Here is a 23,440-nt window from a genome sequence, read left to right on the forward strand (position 1 = left end):
ACAGAACACCCGCTTGCCATGCAAACTACCCGGCTTTGATGCCCACTAAGATGCAGAATTTCTCATTCATTTCACTCGCATCTTTTTTTATTCTTTGGTCACGCAAAGGTGACATATTTTCGCTCAAAACTAACGGCGCCGACCCCGACACCAACGCTGATGCGAGAATTTCTGCAAAACGAGCTCTTTAAAGCTATCGCGTTAGAACTGCTGGAATAAGCGCCACAAAAAGACGTCATCGAAAAGCGAATATCACATCTTGGGTCAGCAAGAAGCGGGATAAAGTTAGCGTGCTCATGCCTGAAGCTAGAAACCTCTGTCCCCGCGTTCTTGAAGCGCCGTGCTGTGGCGTATGTATGAGCAAAGACGTAGCTTACTTTATCACTGCAGCGCGCACACCTTGCCATCTCTCTCCTGATTGAACCACGCTTTGAGGATGTGCGAATTGAGTGCTAGGATTTTTTACGTGTTGGTTAATGTCATCTTCGAGGAAGATTCACCGTAAGCTGCGTTCATATAAAAAACTTCAGTTACTCCTACGGCTAAATCATGATCATGCTCGTTTTCGCTGTGATGGAGAAGTGCCCATAAGCGTAAACTTGGTTGCACTCACATCAATTGTAGCTGTGGCTTTCAAATATTTATGCGCTTTGTACAAGCTCCCATGTATGAATGCATTCTACCGTGGTGGTCTAGTGGCTAGGATACTCGGCTACTGATTTGCAGGACGCGCGACTGAATCCCGGCTGCGGCGGGTGTATTTTCGTTGGAGGCGAAAATGGTGTAGGCGCGTGTGCTCAGGTTTGTGTGCATGTTAAGGAAGTCCAGGTGGTCGTAATTTCTGAAGCCCTCCCTCTACGGCGTCTCTCTAAGTTCAAAACTATGAGGTGGTTTCAGGACGTCAAACGCCATTATCAATCAATCATGTATGAGTGTGCAATAAACTATCAACTACTTCTGCCCAGACACGTTTGACTTTCATGTCACATCTATTGCAGTGCTGGAAGAATCAGCCACGCTTTCCCTCCCCTTGCTTTCCTCCCCATTTACGCTATATTAACTAGATTACCGTTAAATACTGCACATAATGCTTCTGGTCCGTTCCTTGTTTTGATTGCGCGTTAAAATTGACAGCCTCCATAAATTGATAAGGAAGAAGTCGGTAAGCTTTCTGCTTTGATGTGAAAGTTTGCGTGCTCATCAAAAGGGCCAAGCTTGTCCTTCGATAAAGTTGGTCTTAAAACAAAGGTGACGACGTTTCGTGGAAAGACTGGACTGGATTACCCCATAGTGGTGTTTCTGTCACAGTGACGAAAAACACATAGTTTATAGTGTATAATGTGGAAGCTGTTATCGCAAAAGTAGAGTTGTTGTTGCACTTTTCTAAAGACGTTTTTTATCTACCGACTTTGTTACTTCAATTTTTTCTAGAGCATAGACTGGACGACAAGCCACTATTCAGTGTTAAGCAAAATTTTTTTCTCCCAGAAGAACAAGCTAAAATGGACTGCAGCTATGCTAGACAGATGGTGAAAGTGACAAACACCAGATTGCTTGGTAGGGGGCCGCCCGTAGGAATAAATGTATGTGGCACTCCATGTCTCATAAACAAGTCCGAACGAGCTTTCTATGAGGCAAACAAGAACTTCATCAGCGCGAATTTTCGTGCTTAATTGTATCGATATTCTAGCTAGAATTTTTACTTATAACGAGCACTGAGATTTTCAAGGTCTGCAACTTTTTTGTGTTTTACGGCTTTATCCAAACCACAAGCTCACTTCAAAGAAAGTGCTCCTGGTTAGTAATCTTTATCAACAACAAAAAAAGGATTAAACTGACCACATATTTCACTGGTCAGATCGGCTGAAATTTTATTTTCAATAACACTCCAACTACCGATACTTATGATCCTTCTTTTGCTTTATTATATTTATTCATTGAACTTTTGCTGCGTCTCTAAAAGGTTACCGTGCAGTGGATATATAAAGACTGGCTTTCACCTTTTTGTACTCCCAGGAAGTTCAAACTCTAGTACTCCACCGAGCCTAATTTATTGTGAAACACTTATGGAGCCCTACAACATTTGGATATTCCTTGTAGTTGCTATGGTAACACCTCAGCATTTGTCAGCTCATAAGAAGGTGCGTTACTTGCGTAATACTCTCGACACATATTGTAGATGTTAGTTACCATAAAAGTACTGTTGAAATACCAGCTATAAGCCTACCTTGAGTTGCATCTTATTCACACTACAAGTTAACTAATCATTAACGGATCCTGAACCTATTATTTACTTAGCAAGAAGGATTCACTTATTTTGATACGCAGCAGCATCTCAATATTATGACTGGTCTTTACAGCTGCCTATCCAACTTCATGGATTCTGTTCCACTTATAGAGATGCTGCTTTCTTATAAATTGAAATACAGTTTTCCTCTATGAACCCTTATAATTAGAAACCGCAGCTTGGTTTCTCTTGCGTTGCACTTGCATGATCAGTGGAAGCTGCGACATGCGATTATCAAAAGGATCTTTGCCCTATTTACATAATACCTAACAAGACTTCGAATCAATAATGTTTCGACTTATCCTTTGGCAGCGTGCGCTAGAATTTGGTAATTCACTGGAAATTGAGTGTTCCGTTTCCGAAAAACTCCCTGAAGGGGTCTGTAAATAAATTCCACTACGCTGGTTGAAACGTTTTCTTGGCGCGTATTTTATATAACGCTGCTTCATATCAATAGTTCGCGATTGTTACAAATGAGCATAGCTTGACAATGCTTGCCAAATGTCATCGGTTCTACTCTATAATAATAAACTACTCTCGAAGCTGCTTAGCACGCTACAGAGAGGTCAGAACACATTTTGAAGACAAATACGAACCTATATGTCTTCATTTTTAGTGGTAGGCATGAACTGTACCCACATTGATTCATTGGAAATTTTCTGCGGGTGATGTAGGAAATGAAAGCCCACGTCCTTCGCTTGATGCGCACTGAACACTGTCTGTCTGAGCGGGGACAAATAAGCACCCGATAGAAAATAAGGAGAAACTCCTCTTGTTCGAGCACTCTGTGGCGTCCGATATTGGAGAGATGCGCGAATACAGCGGGGACTTTCTTCTTACTACACAACGCAGCCAATAGGATGTCTTTCTGGTTAGCCTCTCACCCTGCTCCCTTTTGTTGCTTCCTTCCTACACAACCCAGCGCCGAGTAGGATCTGTTATGCACTATGTGGGGTACTAGAAGGGGGTAGTGTGCTCTCTGCCCTAAGCTACGCAGGTGGCGCTCCAATTCAGCTCGTGTCGCCGGTACTGGGAGCTGCTAGGCACTGCAGCAGTTTCCTCTTGAACTTTTTCGCGCTCCTATCCGTCTGCCGCTGCCGCTCTCTTGCTGCACATGTGCTCACCGAGGCTGCAAGCCGATTGATTTTTCGTATAGTTGAGAAATTCAGTGGTTTGCGTCAAGGACAACCATGGACTTCGTTTTCTGCTGACGTGCCCATGCTAAGGCATGCTAAGCAAGTATGCCTACCGAGCGGCACAATCACTGTTTCGCATCGGGATGCCCGAATGGTTACAGCCGTGTGAAAGGCGCGCCGAAGGCGTCCCTTTTCAACGTTCCTCAAGACGAAGAAAACAAAAGACAGTGGGAAAGGAACCTGTACCGCGAGGATAAGGAGCTTTATGAACCGTGCACAGTGTGCGAATTGCATTTCGAGCCACATTTTGTAATCAGGGACTACGTTCATATTATAGACGGCAAAGAGGTACGCATACCTCGTGGAAGACCAACGCTGTCAGAAGACTCTGTACCGACGATCCTTCCGAATCTCCCCGCGTACTTCATCAAAAGGACTCCCTAACACAGGACTAAAAGAAAGCAACAAGGTGACCGACCGACCAGCAGTACCAAACATCGGACTGCGGCACACGCGCCGTCCACTGAAATTGACCCGGACGACCAGTCGCTGCTACAAGCTGATAAATTTATCGCTAGCGAAGAAGCGCCAAGTGCCGCCAGCTCAGATGAGGCACGGAACGATTTGAACTTTTTATTTTACCTGCAAACACCTTCTGAGTGCTGGACTAAGCATTGTTTTGCTAACCTGGATGGAGTACTTTATTGCACATCGGCGTTATGCGAAGAAGCGACTTTGGTGTCGGAAAAAGTTGTCCTGTTTTTCTGCAGCAAGCCTCATGATGCCAGCTACAAAGTGTATATGAGAGGGAGACTTGTTGAACAACATTGTTTGAGTTCCCAGGAAGAAGCGGAAAGCCTGCTCAAAAAAGAAGATGGCTTCGAACTTTGTGTTGGAGCACTGAATGCGGCCGATTACTCTCAAGTTTTTTTTGACAAAGGGGATCAGGAGTCAGCTAGTCGTAAGGCAGCAGACATGCTTCAGTTCTACGTGTCTTGGCAAGGTGATCAACAAAGGTAAGAACTGCATGTCATCACTTTCAAGTGAGATTAGACGGAAGCGCGTTGATATATCAACTTAACCTTTGCAAAAGACATTTTACCTGTAGTTCTCTTTTGTTTGTAGGAGGCCAGTGAATCTACCGCAAATACTTGCGCAAGGTGCTGCTTAACAGAAGACCAAGGAGACCAAAAAGAACAGGTGAGACCAGATTGTCGGAGCGCTGGCATTGAGCCAAAAAGCCCAGTCGCTCAGCAGATTCTTCATCAACGGCGTGAGCAGCAAGATGAACAGCTTTACCGCGGAGAAGCTCGCATTGATGGAAGGACGGCATAGTCAGCTCACTCCACTAGCCGTGATTGACAGGCTGCAGCGGCAAATTCATTGTACGCTACCGATTCATCCGTGAAACCCAGAAGCCTTGTTCAAAGCCGCTTGTAGAACTTGAAGTCAGCAGCCTGTCCTACCGAGCGGCAGAGGGACGTCAGTAGAGTTGTGATTTGGTGGAGTCTAGGTGATTGGCGCAATGAGCGGGGAGTATTTGTGGTCTTTTGCTCATATTAGGTACCATCATCTGTGAAGGCGACTTGTCTACGAAGTCTGCCCTGCAAGGCTCCGCCATCCAGAGCACGATGAAGCATCAACAAAGGGTACGTAGCGCCTTATGGATGTGCAGCGAGTACCGCATTTCTGTGTGTGATTGCTAATGATAATGTGCGTGATTATGCACTTCACAAGTATTTCTGCTGTAGTGGATACCATGCAAATATACTTTTAATAGTCTCTCTCACAGTCTTTAATAATGTCTAAAAAGACCACTTTTCCAGTTTTCATTGAGCATGTACTGCATGCTCCCGGCAGTTACGGATGTGTTTTGACGGCTTCGGTACCACGCAAAAAAAAAACGCATCTCGACGAAGTGATTGGTGATCAGCGGGCGAAGCTTCGTCCGAAGCTCCGCAATGCCTACGTTGAAGACCCAGACTGGTATAAAGGACGCATATGTGCAAGGACGGACGAACGGACAGTGGTGCAGATGCACGGTTGGTGGCACATATTCATGGACGGACAAACGGAAGTACGGACGCACAGACGGGCAGAAAAACGGTTGCATGGACAGATTTACGAACGGGTATACAGACGCACTATGGGACGTACAGATGGAAAGCGCAGGTGGTCATGTTTTGTGTTGTCATATACTTCATTGATATACACAGCTGGCACACAGCTTTAGTTTCCGCTTTGTGTAGCGTGAAAGACTAGGACAAGACTACGCTCAAAGGAGCTTCGCTCGTAAACTATTATTCATTTCAGGACGCACTGGATGAACAAGGATCTGTGATTAAGAGTTTGAGGCAATCACCGTCTAAATGGGCAAACTATATTCAAACACCAGTCTTGGAACGATGTGCATGATGTTTTATTTAGTATTTATTTAGTGCGCTAAAGTTGTCAGTCAGGAGAGATATTCAAAACACCGCCATAACCGGCTACACAGGCCAGCAATATCAAATATACCTGAAAAGCGTGTGTGAATTGATTGAATAGATTCTTGTTTAACGCTTTTTGTGAATTCCAGTGGAGCTGGCTAATTTCTCTTTTTTTTTCTAGGTCAGTCGTCCAGCCTCAAAATATGTACCGCAGAAATCGCTTCCTTATCTGGTAAGATACTTTAAACCTTTAAGGACCCTTTGTAAATTCCGAATTGTATTACCGCGAAAGCCTACTACTCATCTCTACTGGATGACACATCCAGCGCGCGCGGTTGAAGCCACCGGAAGCCACCATTTCTTTGCCAGAAGTCACCGCCATGGACAGTCACCAGCTGCCAGCGCTAGATCGTTTCACTTCTTTTTAATTAAATGCCAGCTAGCGCTGTAAACTGTATGCATTGACCGAAAATGTCATCGCAAAGACATTCCACGCCCAGTACTATAAAATTAGATTTTCTTTTAGCCCATTCTGAGTGAAAATTGTGGTAGTTGTTCGCATTTTTACGAGGTGTGTTGAAGCGGTTTGGTTTTTCTTATAAGCTGTTTCCCAACCTCGAGGCCTCAAATATACAAGAAGTGGATCAGTAACTCAGAGAAGGACAACTAGAAGCCGTCTCCAGAAATCAGACTTTGCAGTGACAGTTTTGCAGTCACGTTCGAACTGATATCATCCCAGTGCTGCTTTCTTTTCCGCACCACTTATAAAAGACAAGCCTTTGCACTTTTGGCTACCAATGCACTCATAGCTTTTTTTAGAGGGGGGGGGGTAAAAAGATTTTGTGACAATTTTTTTGTTACCTGACTGATGAGTAATTGTAAGGTTGCACGTTACAACATTCCGTCGTATTCGGAGGGTGTTGCTATGGCATCTGTCATTTTTCGTGTAGCGGTATTGTACGTTCTAAGTGATGGTTAGTCGTAGGGTGTGTTGTATGCACTAGTTGTAGACTACAGCACTTCGCCGTATTTATATGGTGCCTCTATGGCATCTGTAATTTTGTGGGCGAAGCTCCCTATGCCTTGGGTCGTGCATCCGGGAAGTATGTGCAGTATTGGTAGTAGTAGTAGTAGTAGTAGTAGCAGTACTAGTAGTAGTAGTAGTTGAGGAACGGCACGTGCACACCCTTTTCAATTGAGGAGGAATCCCGCGCACATTATTTATAAATAAAAGATAGTTGTAAAACTAAAAAGACAAGTATTGGTGACCTAATCTTCAATACCGTTTGCCTTCAATTCGATGTTTACCTAAAAAAAACCTAGTATGAGAAGGACGCACTTTGAGCACTATCTGGCCAGAAAAGGTTGCCGCGTTAAACCCGCTAGGCGTAACCTTCTTGGTTTTAGCGAGGTGGACTTCCGCTGTTGTGCTTCGCAAGGCTGCTGTGCCTCGCATGGGCTCCGTATTTTACGAAGTTTTTCTTAAACCAAGACTGCTTTTTTGGTTCCAACAGTGGTCTCTCTTTCACTTTTGCAAGTTGCCAACGCTGCTGGTGAGTGCTTCAAAGCTTTTCGTTCTTGAGGAGCTTTGCAAACTTCAACTCTTGCTGAGCGGGGGAACGCCACCTCGTTAGCTAGAACGCCACCGGCACCGGCGTCGGGCTCGTGCTTCCACACGCGTGCGCAAGTTCATTCGGCAACGCAATGGCATACAAAGTGAATGGCATGGATCTACCTGCCACATAATTCAACCCAGAAGAATGAAGTGTAGTCCCGAATGCCCGACAACGCTCACCTCGGCATTAGTCAAAAGAAACTGAAGGGACGCAGTCAAGTAAAGCGGCGGCAGCCGACGTAACGCCAGCACGCAAAACGGAATTAGCACCCATCATTTCCTGAAAGCTCGACGACACAGCTGTGGCACGTCCTCGCTTAAAACGACTGCCACGGTTTCCAGTCGATGACTTCAACATCGTCTTTCGTCCGAGTGCTGACGTAGATCTGGCCCAGCACAACGATGGAGAGTTACGAGCAGCTGTAGTCGCCAACAGAGGACACCACTGTGTGGTGGCCGAAGAAGACCTTGTGTGCACAAATCTGGCCAAGAATATTTTCACCGTGTCTAAATCTTGCGCCGACCGAGTTGCCTACTGTGCAAAAATACGAGAACTCACGCTACGTGCTAAAAACTGGAATTTCATGCGTACATAGCTCCGCCGAACGGGACATCATCTACCGCGCTTGCAATGGTGAATCACCTCAGCACTTGCTTCAAGAATTATGTTGGGCAAATCCCCTTCTACCAATAGCCCAAGCAAGGGACATGGGGCGTACGTCACGCTCAGTGCTCATTCACTTCATGGCTGAGGAGCTCCTCCGTCTGTAAAATGTTCGGCATCCTCTACACCGTTTACAACTTTCGATCGAAGATGGAAGCGTGCCTAAACTGCAGAAAAGTTGGCCACCGACGAGATGTATGTCCGTTGCCAAATCGCCTCACTTGCTCAAGCTGCGGACATAAACACCCGGAGGACTATCCCTGCACTCCTGCGTCGTCTATGGGGACGCTCACAAGATGGGCAACACGGCATGCAAGCAACGATTTCAGCGTGGCTCCAGACGTCTCTCTCGGTCACGACAGAGGCCGCAACAAGAGCACCAGCAGGAGCAGCCCGAGTTCCAGCTCGAGACGGAGTTTTTTCAAATCATTGACGATAGAATTCATTGTAGCGGAAGCAAGAGTCCTGGATGAAACCGTAGCAGCAGAAGCAAGAGTACTGGACGAAGTGCATCACAAAGCCATGACTTTGGCACCAAGCCCAATAAGGTGAGCTGGGCAAAGCAAGCCTCCTGCTTCTGTCTTATGCTCTCTGACGCCAAGGAAAATTCTAAAACTCAGGAGACTATGTAACGTCTAATGCGAGAGAATCAAGAGCTAAAGCAACAATTGGCTCTGGTGCTTACAGCTTACAGCTGCCCCACCTGTGTCTTCTCCACCCCTATCCATTTCTGCCGCTATCATAAAGCCTGATATGGCAGCTGAGTCAGGGACCGATATTATAAATTCCTCCCCACAGCCAGCAGAAAAGAAAAAGACAGAGCAGCCCGAGTCATCGAAGATGATTTTAAATGCATCAGTCTAAAAATTCTTAAAGAACACCGGGAACTGAAACAAAAGGTTGATTTAGGCTTTACGGAAATCGCTGAACACTTCACTAAGATAGAGAGTATTCTAGAGGTTATTAGTTGCTCGGCTCGAGTCTCTCCCACAATCTCACCCCATTCCAGCACCTTCGCCGCCATAACCCCCTCCTGCACCTTTGCCTCATCCTCACCCTCTTCACTCTGCATATGTCAATGGAATTGCTGTGGATTAGGAAACAAAAGAGACAATCTCTCACATAATATAGAGCGGTCTACGCGGGCTCTGATGCCATCTCTGTACAGGAGCATTTAAAAAGCTTGAAAAATCCTTGGTTATCAGGCAGTACATTCGCACCGTAGCTCCCCATGGGCTACACATATATACACAGGAATATCTCGTTTATAGCGCACAATCTATCCGATCTTTACAGTGACTGCCTTCTTTTTGAACTTCTCCCACATCATACAGAAGAAGGCATGTATTTTTTTTTGAATATTTATTCTCATCCTAGAAATGGCCTCACTGCTGTTTTTGAAGAAATTGGTAGAGCCATCCAAATAGCAAATTCTGTTCTTTTATATGTAACAGGTGACTTTATTGCCCCGCACGTAGATTGGGGGTACGGGAGAAACACTCGAAAGGGCGCCAGCCTTTTTCAATACAATCAGCGAAACAGGTACACTGTAGTCACTGACTGCATGCTACCAACACGACTTGGCAACAGTGTGAGCAGAGATACCAACCCAGACCTTACTTTCACTAAAAACGTGCGATAAGCTAACTGGACACACAGTGGAGTCAACCTCGGCAGTGACCATTACATCCTAACAATGACACTGTCTCATGCCAATTTTCGTCAACAGTTTCATTAAAAACCTATTGTTGACTGGAACGAATTTCGCGAAATCCGAGACTGAAACCCGAAAAAAGAAATTCAAGACAACAAAGACTGGGCGTCTCAGCTTAAACGGGATGTAGCTCTTAGCGAAAAAGTAGCCCCAGCAGCACATATTCGCAATCCAGTAGACAGCAGGCTACTCCACCTATGGGAGACCTATCAGAGCTTGGAGAAACGATGGCTCAAGCAAAAATATAATCGCAAACTAAAACGCAAAATGGCACAAACACTCTAGTTTGTAACTGGACACGCGTCCGAACTTTCATCGCAGCAATGGAACCAGATATGTAACCGACTCGACGGAACTCAACATATGAAGAACTCTTGGTCCCTGCTTCACCGTATGTCAGACCCATGCTCCTCGCGATCTGAAAGTAATAAGCAAATTACGAAAGTCTTGGTTGAAGTAGAAAAACAACGGCAAGACGTTAAAACTGCTCCTAAAACTTCCTATATCCCTAGCCCAAGGCGAGAATCATTACCTACCTACAATGGAGCTCCCAATCTAGACTTCGATGCACCGATTGCAGAGGCGGAAGTTTGGCCTGCACTAAGCAAACTTCGCACCTCATCCGCTTCAGGACTCGATGGAATTACTAGCAAGACACTACGAAAGTTAGACTCTAAGTAAGTGGCTGCTTTTACCGATTATAAAAATCAACAATGGGAGAAGGGCACCCTGCCCCAGGATTTTAAATCAGCTAAGGTGACTTTCATAGCCAACCATAATAAGTCGTTAGACCTTAATTATTTTAGACTAATCTCTCTTACCTCAAGTACGGGAAAACTTATATAGCATGTAATTGTCAATCGTGTTAATGGCACATAAAACAAAAAAATTGCCCGCAGCTTCCCTCGAGGGAACACTGAGAAGGATGCGGACCATATAGTTGGTTAACGGGGTGTTAAAGTGCGACTTACTTGGGTCGATGGCTAAATTGGTTAACGTGGTTGTGAAATGGGGTGTTAAATTGCGACTTACTTGGGTCGATGGCTAAATTGGTTAACGTGGTTGTAGGAGGGGGTGTTAAATGGGTGAACACGTACACACGTATGCGAAAGGGCGGCGCTGGTCGAAGGGACGTCGATCATTGTGTTTGTGGATTCGTTGGAATTCATTTCACCGCGACCTTGGACGTCGACGCGCCGTACAAACCAACCGACGAGCGGCAACTGAGCGAGCGAGCGCCGACCTTGAGTATATATACAGCACGACGGCGCATGCACTGTCAGCTGTTGAATGTTCTCGAGGCGCGACGCCACATGCGCGTCCACTGGAGAATCAGGAGAATTGTAGATGTCGAACGCGGTGTGTAGAGGAGGAAGGGTGCACAGATGGTGGAGGAGTGAAGCGCGCGCGGTGTGTAGAGGAGGAAGGGATGCGCAGATGGTGGAAGAGTGGGCGACGGCGCGACGGCGCATGCGCGCGCGTCAGCTGTCGAATGTTTGAGAAGCGGTGCGGACGGCGCGGACGGCGCACTACAAGGCGCGAGTATAAGATGCTCCGCATCTAAAAACTCTTTCCCTACATCATGTACGGCTTCGAAGCGGCAATCTCCGCTCAGGATGTCATGCTGCAGCTTAAGGAGCACGTGCTAAATCCTACTTTTCCACACATCACCAGAGCCATCCTTGCATTGGACCTGACTAGGGCTTTCGATAATGTTTCTCATTCCTCGATTTTACTATCTCTTAGCGAACTAAACGTAGGCTCTCGCCCGCACAGGTATGTCACTGCCTTTCTCAGCAACAGGTCCGTCCACCTACAATTAAGAACTTTCAAAACCGATTCCTTCACGCTAGGTAGCAAGGAAACGCCCCAGGTATCGGCATTGTCCCCGTTTCTCTTCAACGTTACTTTAATACCGCTGGCGTGGGAACTTGCGAAACTTTCTTTCATCAATCACTCCTTATTCGCGGATGTCATCACCATCTGGGTCAATGACGATAACCATGGAGAAATCAAATCGAAGCTTCAGTTGGCCGCTGACATTGTTGTCAAACACGCCAACAGTATTGGTCTCACCTGCTCGGTGGCTAAATCAGAACTCCTAATAATTTACTTTAAATAGCAATATATACACGTCACATTCAAGTCATGCTTGATAACACCCCTAATCGCAGGGTCAACAAAATCAAAATTTTATGCCTTAATATTTCCCACATTGGTTCGAACGCTGACACCATAAAGTTATTCTGCATTTCAGTTCATATTACAGCTTCCCTCATTAGGCGCAAATCATATAGTCATCGTGGCATGAGGGAAACACACACACGCCGCCTAATTCAGGCCGTTGGCTTATGCAGAATTACCTTTTCCATCCCATACCTCTATCTCTCACCCACGGAGGCCGAGCAACTTAACAGGCTCATTCGCTCTGCCTATAAAACTGCACTTCATCTCCCTAAATCAACAGCCACGAATAATTTACTTCAACTTGTGGTGCACAACACTCTGGGAGAGCTTGTAGATGCGCATCTCTTCAGCCAATATCAAAGACTATCCCTCAGAGAAACAGGACAGGTGCTCCTGTGCCGACTTAGAATCAACGTTTCTGGTCCCACCACGGCCACGCACGCAGTTCTCGTCACTGTTAGCAGCAATCTATTAATCCCGCCACTCCCCAAGAATACTCACCCAGAACATCATCGGGCGTGACGGGAAGCTCGAGCCAAGTCTCTTCAGAAGCGCTTCCTTCCTAATTCTCCCGCAGTCTATGTACACGCGGCAGAATATGCTGATTATCAAGCTTTCGCGATAGCCGTTGTAGACCGATTAACAAAACTGGTCGCTAGGGCGTCCCTTCCAAATTCAACAGAATCCCTGGAAGCAGAGGAGGTGGCAACAGATTTAGCCCTTGTTCACTCCTCCGCTTAGTATATTATTTTCCGATTCAAAAACTGCAATTTATAATTGCGTCACTTTCCGAATTCATTCTTAAGCTGCTAAAATTCTTGAATAATCTGCTCCGCCTGATCGCCTCATCACCCTCCTCTGGGTCCCTGCGCACTGTGGACACCCAGGCAACACGGCCGCTCACACCCAAGCCCGAGCACTCGCCAACCGGGCTCACAGCCACCTGCCTTCGCTTCGAGGTGCCAGGAATCGACTCCTCAGCTATCAAGATATCACGCCATTTTACCGAAATTCCCGCCTAACGTATCCCCCACCACATAAATCTCTTCCCAGAAGTGACCAGGCTTTGTGACGCAGACTTCAAACGGCCACAGTGACGACTCCTTTCCTTCTCTCCCTTTTTACACATGGCGAAACCTCGCCTCATTGACACTTATGTCCTAGCACCAGAACCGACTTCCAGCACATATTTCTGAATTGTCCGAATAAACCCAAGCCCCCGTGGCAAGGGTCAGAACACCAGGAGCAATCAGAGGCTGCTCTGCGCAGCTTGCAACTGGGGTACTGGGATTACAGCTCCGGACAGGGAGCTCGACCAGAAGGGTCACCGAAGCACAGCAGTGTCCGGCCACCTAGAGCGGCCCGAGGGCCCGTCGTCATCCTGCTTTCACTTCCCCTGCCACCCTCCCCCCTCAAATTATTCCTTCGTGAAACAATAAAGCTGCTTACCTACCTCCCTAGCAAGGTTTAGCGAGGGCTGGGCCGCGATGCCATGAATATACAAAACTAGTATATGACCATGAAGTAGAGGGGCTGAAAAGTGGGAAGTAGACACGAAGCGCAGGCCGTAAGAAATGGCGCTGTTACCACCTGTATGCTGAATATATGATGAAAATGACGGACTGACGCACAGATGGATGAATGGACGAACGAATGAATGAATTGATAGATGAACGCACAGATGGACGCATGGACGGATGACGCATGAATGGTCGCACAGTTGGACTCATGGACACACGGAAGCAAGAATGAATGAATGAACGGACAACGCTTCGCCTCACTCTTCATCATGCACACCATGGATATGCTGTGATTCCTAAATGCTAAGCCTTTCTTATCAAAATTCGGCGGCTTTGAGCGTATCTATCTATCTATCTATCTATCTATCTATCTATCTATCTATCTATCTATCTATCTATCTATCTATCTATCTATCCGCCCACGACATTTAGCTCTCCTGGTCTATTCGATACCCAACTCGGTATGGCATTACATCACTGTTATGAAGAACATGTTTGAGCAGTCATCTTATGAAAATTATGAGATGTATGTCATGAATGTCGTGATTTACAATTCATGGTCTTGCAGCCCTTGCGGTGTTTTTGTTCACATGGCATGTTGCAAAACTGGTATGGTATGGCATGATTGCATGGCGAACACAAGGAACAGACCCTAACATGAAAGTCATGACATGTGTGTCATGTGAAAACATGATTACATGCCACGGTCATGACGCACTTGCGGTTGTTTCGTTAGCGTCAGATATACTAAGTTTGGTATTGGGGTGCGTGAATGGATGACGAAGTTATGTGACTGGTGCAAACGTTATAATCCTGAGATGCGTGTCATGTAACAACACGACTACATGCCATGCTCATGATGCGCTCGTTGCCATTTCGCCTGCTTCTCATGAACCAAATTCGGTTTTAAGGTACGTGATTGGATCACGAAAGTGTGTGACTGGCGCGAACCAGATAATCATGAGATGCGTGTCATGTAACAACATGACTACATGCTACGCTCGTGAAGCGCTCGCGGCCGTTTCGCTAGCTTCACATGTAGCTAACTCTGTATTTCGTGACGGCTCAAAGGACGACTTGGGTAAATGACAGATCCAAACATAACCATGACATGTGTGTCATGTAATAACATGGCTACATGCCACACTGATGATGCTCTCGCGGCCGTCTCGCTAGCTTTCCATGTGCCAAATGTGGTATTACGGGACGCCAATGGATGACAAAGATATGTAATTGGTGCAAACATGATAATCACGAGATGCGTGTCATGTGATAACATAACTACATGCCACAGTCAAGGCGTCAATACATTTCGGCTTGACGTGGTGCGCGTGCTCGCCGGCGTTGTCACGCCAGGCGCCAGTCCTGCCATATGTTCGCAGGCGTGCGCCGCGTTGCGTTGCTGTGACGCATGCGCCTTTCAGCTCGTCCGGAGTCCCTCCATCACGAAAAGAGGGAGACGCAGTGTTGTCTGGGTAACGCATCGGCGCGAAATGCAGCACGTCGCATTTCGCCCCGGTTGCCGTCGGACCGCGATAACGGACGCTGGCTGCGCCTGGCGTCAGACTATAGAGTGCTCCCGTTTCGCTAACGTAGCGTCGCTGTGCCCAGCGTACGCCCGCGTCAACGCTACATTGGAGTATATTGGGCCCTTTGTTTTGCGTTCGCGGCCATTTCGCTAGCTCCACATATAACAAATTGGGTGTTACGTGACGTCAATGAATGAAGAATGATATTACTGGTGCAAAGTTGATAATCCTGACACGCATGCCATGCAAAAAACACGACAACATACCACTTTCATGGCGTGCTCGCGGCCGTTTTGCTAGCTCCACATATACTATATTTGGTATGACGTGACGTGAATAGATGATGAGGGGAAACGACATATCCAAACATGATAGTCGTGACTTGGAACTTATGTACGGCATCATTTAGCTCCACGTCGTAACGTTGTGCTGATTTTAAAGTGACATATCAACTTTTCTCATTCGTGCTTTGCATATCATCACTTCCCACTGTAACTGTGATCTGCCTATTTTTTTTTGTTGAAGCGTTGCGTGATCGTGATAATGTTATGAGAAACACAAGAAATGCCATCACAACAACGTCCGCTAGATAATATTTGAGTTACGCGTCTAAAACACCCAGGAGACACCAGCATACGGGACAGCGAAGGGACTTTTCGTTGGCTTCAAAAGCGTTCGTCTGGGAGAGCGGGGATGCGTCTTCCAGCCTTTTTAACGGATGTCAGTGAAGCCTATGGCCATTCAATTAAATATGCCATGTGTTTTCTACATTTTAGTGGAATTGCACACAGACGGAATAAGTGCGAGCTTCAGGGGCGAAGCTCCTCTTTGTCTAACCTTGTCATGCGCCACGCGTAATCAAGAAAAGAGACGAGGAAAAAAAGAAGGCAGTATCTCTCGATCTGTATAATAGAGGTTATGTTCTAGTACGATAGACGGCTCTGTTTATAGAAGTGCATGCAAACTGCAATTGAGTCAGGATACTATAGATGGCGCTGTATCGCTACTCTTTGAATAGTGCTGCGTGGTCTGTGTGGAGAAGGAGTGCCTCTCTCAGTCTCCTGGATAGTCGCTGTACGAGGTGGATCGTTGATGAAGCATGGGCGAAGCAAAGTGGCGGTCGCGTTTAAGACGCTTGCGCTGAGCTTTCTTCACTCATGTCTCGTCGGTGCTACCCGCGCGCCTTCTGGATTCTCGAACGCGTCGGGCACAGAGACACCAGCACGATTGGATGGACGAACGAACGCTTCGCCCCACTTATCTTCATTCACATACGCAAACGATTCCTCATACCACCCCTTCCTAAAAACATGCATCCAAATTATCGTTCGATAGAGATCGTCCTTTGACCTTCCACGATATAAGAAATCACTACCACCTACAGCACACTATATGCCTCCCCCCCCTTACATCATGGAGCTTCGCGCTACCATGAAATACTATGGTGCCAGTTTCAAACCCGTACATTTCCTACCCCATCTTTTCGCCATCTTATGCACCTTGCGATATACCCCTCCGCTTTGTGCATTTTCTGTCAAAAAAGAGCTAAGCTAGACCATATCATGTGGGGGTGTACTCGAAACCCACCACCTAATTATCTACACAATAATAGTAAGGAGCAGTGGAAGGCTGCTATATGCAGCTCGGACCCCGAAGTCCAGGATCAGATCTTGGATTGGGCCAAGAGGGTAGCGGAGACCAAGGAGGTTATACTAAGTCTTTGTCTAGCTCAGGGCGACCTCTCTGCCTTCTGATAAATTCTCACTCTCTCTCTCTCTTGCCTTTGTCGTTGTCATTAAATTACTGTCCCACCCCACTCGTGCACATCATTACAGTAATATAACCTCCTTGGCGGAGACCTACGCCGGGGAGGCTCCTCTGACACTCCACCACCACACCTTTCCCTCTTGGGATAAATAAAGTTTTAAGGGCGGAGCTCTTTCTAGCGGCAACCGTTCGTCCCGCGTAGTATGTAACCATTCTTACGCTTTGACCTGCAAACATTATGACCTCCAAGGTGGTGCCGGTGAGAGATTCTATCTGTGCGTTGTTGAACAACAAAAAATAGTGCTCAATGTACATGCCAATAGCTGATAATGGAGTATGAGAGACAGGAGCATTCGGCTTTTAGTTAACGTGCACGCTGCGATCTCCACTAGCAGCCATTGCATGTACATTGAGCACTATCTGAAGGGAAAGGGTTGCTACGTTATACCCGCTGGGTGTAACCACCTTAGTTTTAGAAAGGTTTAGTGAGCGTTGAGCTGCAGTGCCATGAATACAATGAACTAGTATATACCATGAATGAACTCTAGGTAGTTAAAGGTGGGAAGTAGGTACGAAGTGCATGCCGTAAGAAAGTAAAAGCCGAATTCTCCTGTCTCTCATTTCCCATGCAGTCATTGGCATGTACATTGAGCTCTATCTGCCAGGAAAAGGTTGCTACGTTATACTCGCTGGGCGTAACCTCCTTGGTTTTAGAAAGGTTTAGCGAGTGTTGGGCCGCAGTGCCATGAATACAGTCAACTAGTATATACCATGAACTCGAGGTGGTTAAAGGTGGCAAGTAGATCCGAAGCGCAAGCTGTTAGAAAGTGTGCGTGTACCATCTCTTCATTCAGTCCTTGGAATGTCCGCTGGATGGCGGCGTTTCTATATGGGGAATATATGATGAAAAGATGCGAGATGGTGGTACTTGGAGTGTTGAATAGATGGACGAACGCACACACAGACAGATGCATGAATGGACGCATGAACGGACGCAGGGGTGGATGCATGGACGAACGCAGGAACGGACGCACGCACGGACGGGCGGATGGACGCATGGACCGTCGCACAGACGGAAGGAAGCAAGAACGAATGGACGGACGAATGCTTTGCCCCACTCTCCATCATTCACTCCGTGAATATGCTGCCAATTTTTTTCTCCTCCTCTTCTTCATTCATTCCCCGAATATGCTTGTTTGTTTTAACTTTTACTGCAAATCACAGCGAGCCACCCGACTAATCTGTTTCTGTTTCCAATGCGTTAGCATTCCCATTATTTTGGCATCGTTCAGACGCCATCGGCGTTCCAGCGCTCACAACATTTCTTTAACTCCTGCGTGAAAGGGAGACGCAGTACTGGCACGGTGCCTGAATACCGGACAGCGCACGAATTGAGGCATAAAAATGTTTTAAAAATTGCCGCTTTTGCCCCGAAGGGAATCGCGAGGAACTTCGAATGCATTTCTCTCGCCGAGATTACATGTCGAAACGATTTCGATGGCGTAAATTATTGACAAAATGAAGAAATGTACCGTAACCATTTATTTACGCATTTATCAGCCAGCTAATGGTCTAAAAGTGAGGCGCGCATTTCGAGGGGACGGTGACGTCAACGCGCAGTGGCGATGTCACCTACTAGGCGCCGCGCCAACATCTGCGGAGCGCGGCGCATTGTACGGAGGCTAGTCAAAGTAGGCGACTCTGGAAGCAACTGAGTCAGGTAAACTGAAGCCTGCGAGACTGGCTTACCGGTGTTCCAGGAGTGGTTGCAAGCGCGCGTCTGGCCAGCCAGGCTACAGCGAAGCGGCCGTCCCGGTGACTGTCGTGATAGGAGAACCACGCTCTAGCACCACTACCTCGAGGCGACAGGGTGGCACGTTGAACCATCTAGACGACATGGCGGCACGTCAGACCATCTCGTCGTGTGAGTGTTGTCTGAAATAGGTTCGCTGTGTCAAGTCCGCGGGAACCGTGTACTGGAGGCTATAGAAGCAAAGGAAAATTTTTTCCGCAAGGAATCTTTAGATCTCTTATATTATTGTAAATATTTCATATACTCGTGTCCATGTCGTATAAACGTGCGGTCGTTGCTTACGTCGCATCTCTCGTCGTTTGAGCACCTGTGCCCACGCGAAGCTGTCACAATTGGCGAGCCTTGCCAGGTCCGGCCCTTACCATCTTTCAACCTAGAGCAGGTCACGCACAATACGCGTGTTAACGTATTGAAGAGGAGGTCGGATGGTGTTTGTGCAATTTAGGGCGAATGTTACGAGAAGACCTCGAAAACGAACGCAAGGGGATTGATTTCAAGCTGCAGTACAAATGCAAAATTTACGACTATGAGTGCCTAAGACGGGAAGGTGAGAAGCTACTCTCACAAATACACACGGCTATCTTAGACATACGAAAAGGTGCAAGACGTAAAGCAGCGCGTAAGGAGGCTAATGAGGTGGGTGGTATAGAAGCTCACCAATAAGAGACATATATCACTGAATAGGGTGAAATTTTGAAGTCACACGCGGAAACGTGACTGATAAAGAACTTGACGTTGTTAATCCAGATACACAGTCTGCAACTACAGGTGTTAATCAGGCATGTCACGAAAACACAGGTCGCAGTGGTAGAGAGCAACTTGGTCTTTGCCTTCCTCAGCTAGGACCTGTTCGTCAAACTAAGAGTGTTGCAAACATATCTCAGTTGGTGACTCCAGAACTACCAAGTGGTTGTGGTAGCAGGAGTGATGTGGAGGATTGCGCAGCCAGTAACCATGGTACTGTTGACCTGCCGGAAGCTTGGGTCCTCCGCGAAAGCATGCCAGCAGGAGGCATGCTAGGCCCAAGCAAGGCAACTATCTTGGCAACTGAAATGATTGTTCGAAACCTCAAAATAAAGAAAGTTCCTGTCAACATTCCTCAAATACAGCCGCAAGCGCAAAGGTCGGCGAAAAAAGACCTGAACCCCCAATTCAATAGCGCATTTAGGAACGCCATGAGCCTAATGTATGGCTAATGGTAACACTCTAGAACAAATGTGCATGAACCCAGATAAAGCTTGCCGCGTTGTGGGGGCCACCCAACCGGACACTCAGGTACAGACTTCATGGTTGAGTACTGGGTGTTAAATCTTAGCAGCTTCGACAAGGCTCAGCGTTAGCCAGAAGCTAGCAGAAAAGAAGAGCGCTGGTTCACCGCGAGCACTTGGGAGAAAAAAAATCAGCCTATAAACCTGGTGCACTGATACCAATCTGGCCTGTGCTCCCATTCTATGTGTAGATATGTCGTGCTCACTAGCGAATCTTAGGGGGCGTGACATGTCATAAGACAACAGAATGAGTTGCATCGCTTTCCGTTTTGGGATAGATTCACGTGAAATCTGTCCATGACATGTTCCTTCGTGAAACATAGAGAAACTAGTCAATGTAACATCGGAACTATTGCTGCAATGAGTGTGCTTCCATTCTGGTAAATCTATGAGTGTACACTGGAGTGCTTAATAAGTGTCGGTGAAGCACTTGGAAATTTCAGCCTCCCAGATTGATGCAATCTCCAAATTGTGAGTTTGAACGTCAAATCGGCAACGGACTTCCAACCACATGAGCGTCAGCAACCAAAGTGTCAAGCCAACACCACTTCTACATCTTCTGGCATCGTCAAGTTACACGCTCTGTGGGCTAGTTCAACAGCAGCAGCCAAAGTGCGTGCGACTTTCTGAAACGGGGGAAGAATGTAAGGACTGTGATAAGTGAGCCATGGGGGCAAAACCCTGAGCGCCCAATTAAAACGAAAAAGGGCAAAGAAAGAAGACTGGTATAGAGATTGATTGATTGATTGATTGATATGTGGGGTTTAACGTCCCAAAACCACTATATGATTATGAGAGACGCCGTAGTGGGACTGGTATAGAGAGCGTGCTCAGCCGGCTTCGAAGGTTGTCGGGGCTTTGGACACCGTGTCCTGGGCACTCGCCCCGGTAGACCATGACCTGGACGCCGACAAGTCGTCAGGACGCGGGCACCGACGTAAGCTCGAGCCAGCGAGCTACACGAGAAGGCGTGTTCCCACCATGAACGCTACCGCGAAGGGCTCAACGCCACGTTGCTTGGTGCTACGGCCACTGCAACGACGGTGTGCGGAATTATGGTCTTGAAAACTTGGCACGAGGATGAAGTGCGTCGGGTGTTAAGACGTATATCTACGTCTCACGTGGGCAGCAGTTTCTTTGTAGACCCTCTTTAATCTCGCATCGTTCTGACGTTCTTTTGTGTGATATAGTCCTAGTCCTATATAAGTATTGTCTTTGTATTCACCAGGCTATCTTGAGTGCGTCCGTTGACCTGGGCCCATTACCCTTGCTCACCACAACAGGCTAGTCAAACAGCTGCTGCGCATTGACAAATTATAAAAGTGGTTGGGTTATAGACGTCCGGGAGCCCCATCGCCGACATCTCTAGGCAGGCTCAGCTCCCCAGCCTCAACTGATCGATTTAGCCAGTGGCCCAAAGACCAGCCTCCCCCGAGAAAAGGGTTAAATTAAGCATGTTTCACTGGCTGGGGCTTTGGGCAGCTCCCCAAGCAGCATAAAAGATGCAATGTAGTTGGAAAAAAGCGGCGTATAATAAGTGCACCAGAGAGAGACCGTTCACCACGAGCATGAGACAATATTAAAACTGCTTGGCGTCTTTTAGGATGTAATTGACGTGCGGTTGAGGAGTGCTGCGCCTTTTTTCGACAAATGCCCTGATGAATCGTACTTTCACATTTCACATGACGTGTTTCTAGGCGTAATGGTCCAACAGCTCAATATACGCCTGGCTGGAGCAATGCACAAGTTATATTGCCAAACGCCAAAGCAAAATGGTGCCGGTGCGTGTACTCGAAGTAGAAACCAGCAAATAAGCAGTCGTTACGTGCAAGAATAAAACCGTAGCAAGTGGTTTTTGAAGCAAAGCAAAAAAAAGCTAGTTTTACTCTGCCTTGTACCCTACATGGCTAAACATCTTGTGGAGAGTTGGGAAAGAGGATAAGAAAAAGAGCAGAAGTAGAGAGATGTGTAGAGAGAGCATTCGCCGCACAACAATGCAAAAAGACCAGAGATGAGGGAAGAAGGATAGGGACACGGTCGAAGAGTGCGAAGACAGGGCACCGCTTGACGTGTGCTGTACGCATCGTCAGGAGATGGTGAACGGTGCGCTGATCCAGAAGAGCTACCCTGGCCTCAAAAATTGCGGAAACATGACTGTTCAGCATGAAATCCATCAAGCACTTCTATTAGAACCCATACACGAAGGTCCTTATAAATGGGACACAAACGTACGTTTGTTATTTCAAATTTTGCCAACGCATGTTTACTTCACCAACGCCTCCTTTGTTTGACTTGACGTGCCTGCAGAAAGCGTTTGTGGCCCTCAATGGTGGCAACGTGCTTTCCGGTTCTAAGAGAGAGAGAGAAAATACCTAAAAAAGAGAGGATACCATTCTACTTCCGTTTCGCACTCTTTTGGCACTGTGAAAAATGATCCAGAAGCTATTTGTGTTCCAGCGCTGATACATCCCATATATCCTCTCGCATGACGGGGTGACGCCACAGCTTGGTAGTAAAGCTAGTAGCGTGCCAACGCGTGACTTGAAAGGGGCGATTCACTGGAACCTACGTAAAGAATAATTTCTGAATCCGTGTACATCACGCGAATGAGCTGATGGTACCTGTCCTGAAGTCTAAATGCATGCAAAACATTTAGTAAGTAGTCATTTTCTATGAAATCAAAAGCATTTTCCTGATTTAAGGAAGCCAACAGCTATTGGGCAAATCAGGAAGTAGTGTAGTGAATGATTTTGCGCATTAATCAAGTATGAATGTCTATTTCCGGGCCCGGAACGGAACCAACCGAGCGCGAAGCGAATAATGATGTTAGAGACTGGCCGAATCGGTGCACCGAGATGTTCGCTAATAGCTTGTAACCTACTATAAGCAGGGTATTAGGGCCCAATCTTCTGTTCGCGTGGACAAGAAGTCTTTCTGGAGAAGTAGTGTAATACCACCTCTATAGAAAGAGAGTGGAAGGGTAAGATATCAGAAACACTTATAAATGACGCGTTACACACAAACGGACCTATGTTATAGCAGACGTGTATATAAAATTCAGCACGAAGTCCTTATAACCAAATCATGCTACTAACACGACGTTAATTATGGTTGCCGATTAATGCGTCAGTACGCTAACACCTTGGTAACTAGCCCTTACTAATATGATGATGTTTAGGATTGGCCTAATGAGTATTTTGGTAATTAGTCTCATACTGATGATGACCTTGCTAATTGCGCCCGAGATAATTGTCTTTTACTTGAAACCTTGTGAATGATTTGAAGACAATTCAGTGTAATAGTCATTAAGCTTTTGTCAATTGGTATAATGATTGATATGTGGTGTTTACCGTGATAAAGTATCATATGATTATGCGAGACGCCGTAGTGGAGGGCTCCAGAAATGTTGACCACCTTGTGTTCATTAATATGCACACAAATCTGACAACACGGGCCTACAGCGTTTTCGCCTTCAATGAAATTGCAGCTGCCGCAGCCGGCATTCAATCAC

At 46.7% G+C, this 23,440-nt stretch overlaps 1 protein-coding gene across 4 annotated transcripts in view; it reads left to right on the plus strand.

The window, feature by feature from the left end:
• Positions 1-1,996: 1,996 nt before the first annotated feature.
• Positions 1,997-23,440, plus strand: part of LOC119184752 (uncharacterized) — a 35,018-nt gene continuing 13,574 nt past the window's right edge. The window contains exons 1-3 of one of the 4 annotated variants that reach the window (XM_075872318.1): positions 1,999-2,141; positions 4,549-4,623; positions 6,034-6,084. In XM_075872318.1, coding sequence (XP_075728433.1) covers positions 2,067-2,141; positions 4,549-4,623; positions 6,034-6,084 — 201 coding nt within the window. In that variant the 5' untranslated portion in view covers positions 1,999-2,066. Of the gene's footprint in view, positions 2,142-4,548; positions 4,624-6,033; positions 6,085-23,440 lie in introns of all 4 variants that reach the window. The other 3 variants (XM_075872320.1, XM_075872319.1, XM_075872322.1) reach the window with 3 other exon arrangements.

The sequence above is a fragment of the Rhipicephalus microplus genome, chromosome 8 (genome assembly GCF_043290135.1).
Source record: "Rhipicephalus microplus isolate Deutch F79 chromosome 8, USDA_Rmic, whole genome shotgun sequence".
Taxonomy (NCBI): Eukaryota; Metazoa; Arthropoda; class Arachnida; order Ixodida; family Ixodidae; genus Rhipicephalus; species Rhipicephalus microplus.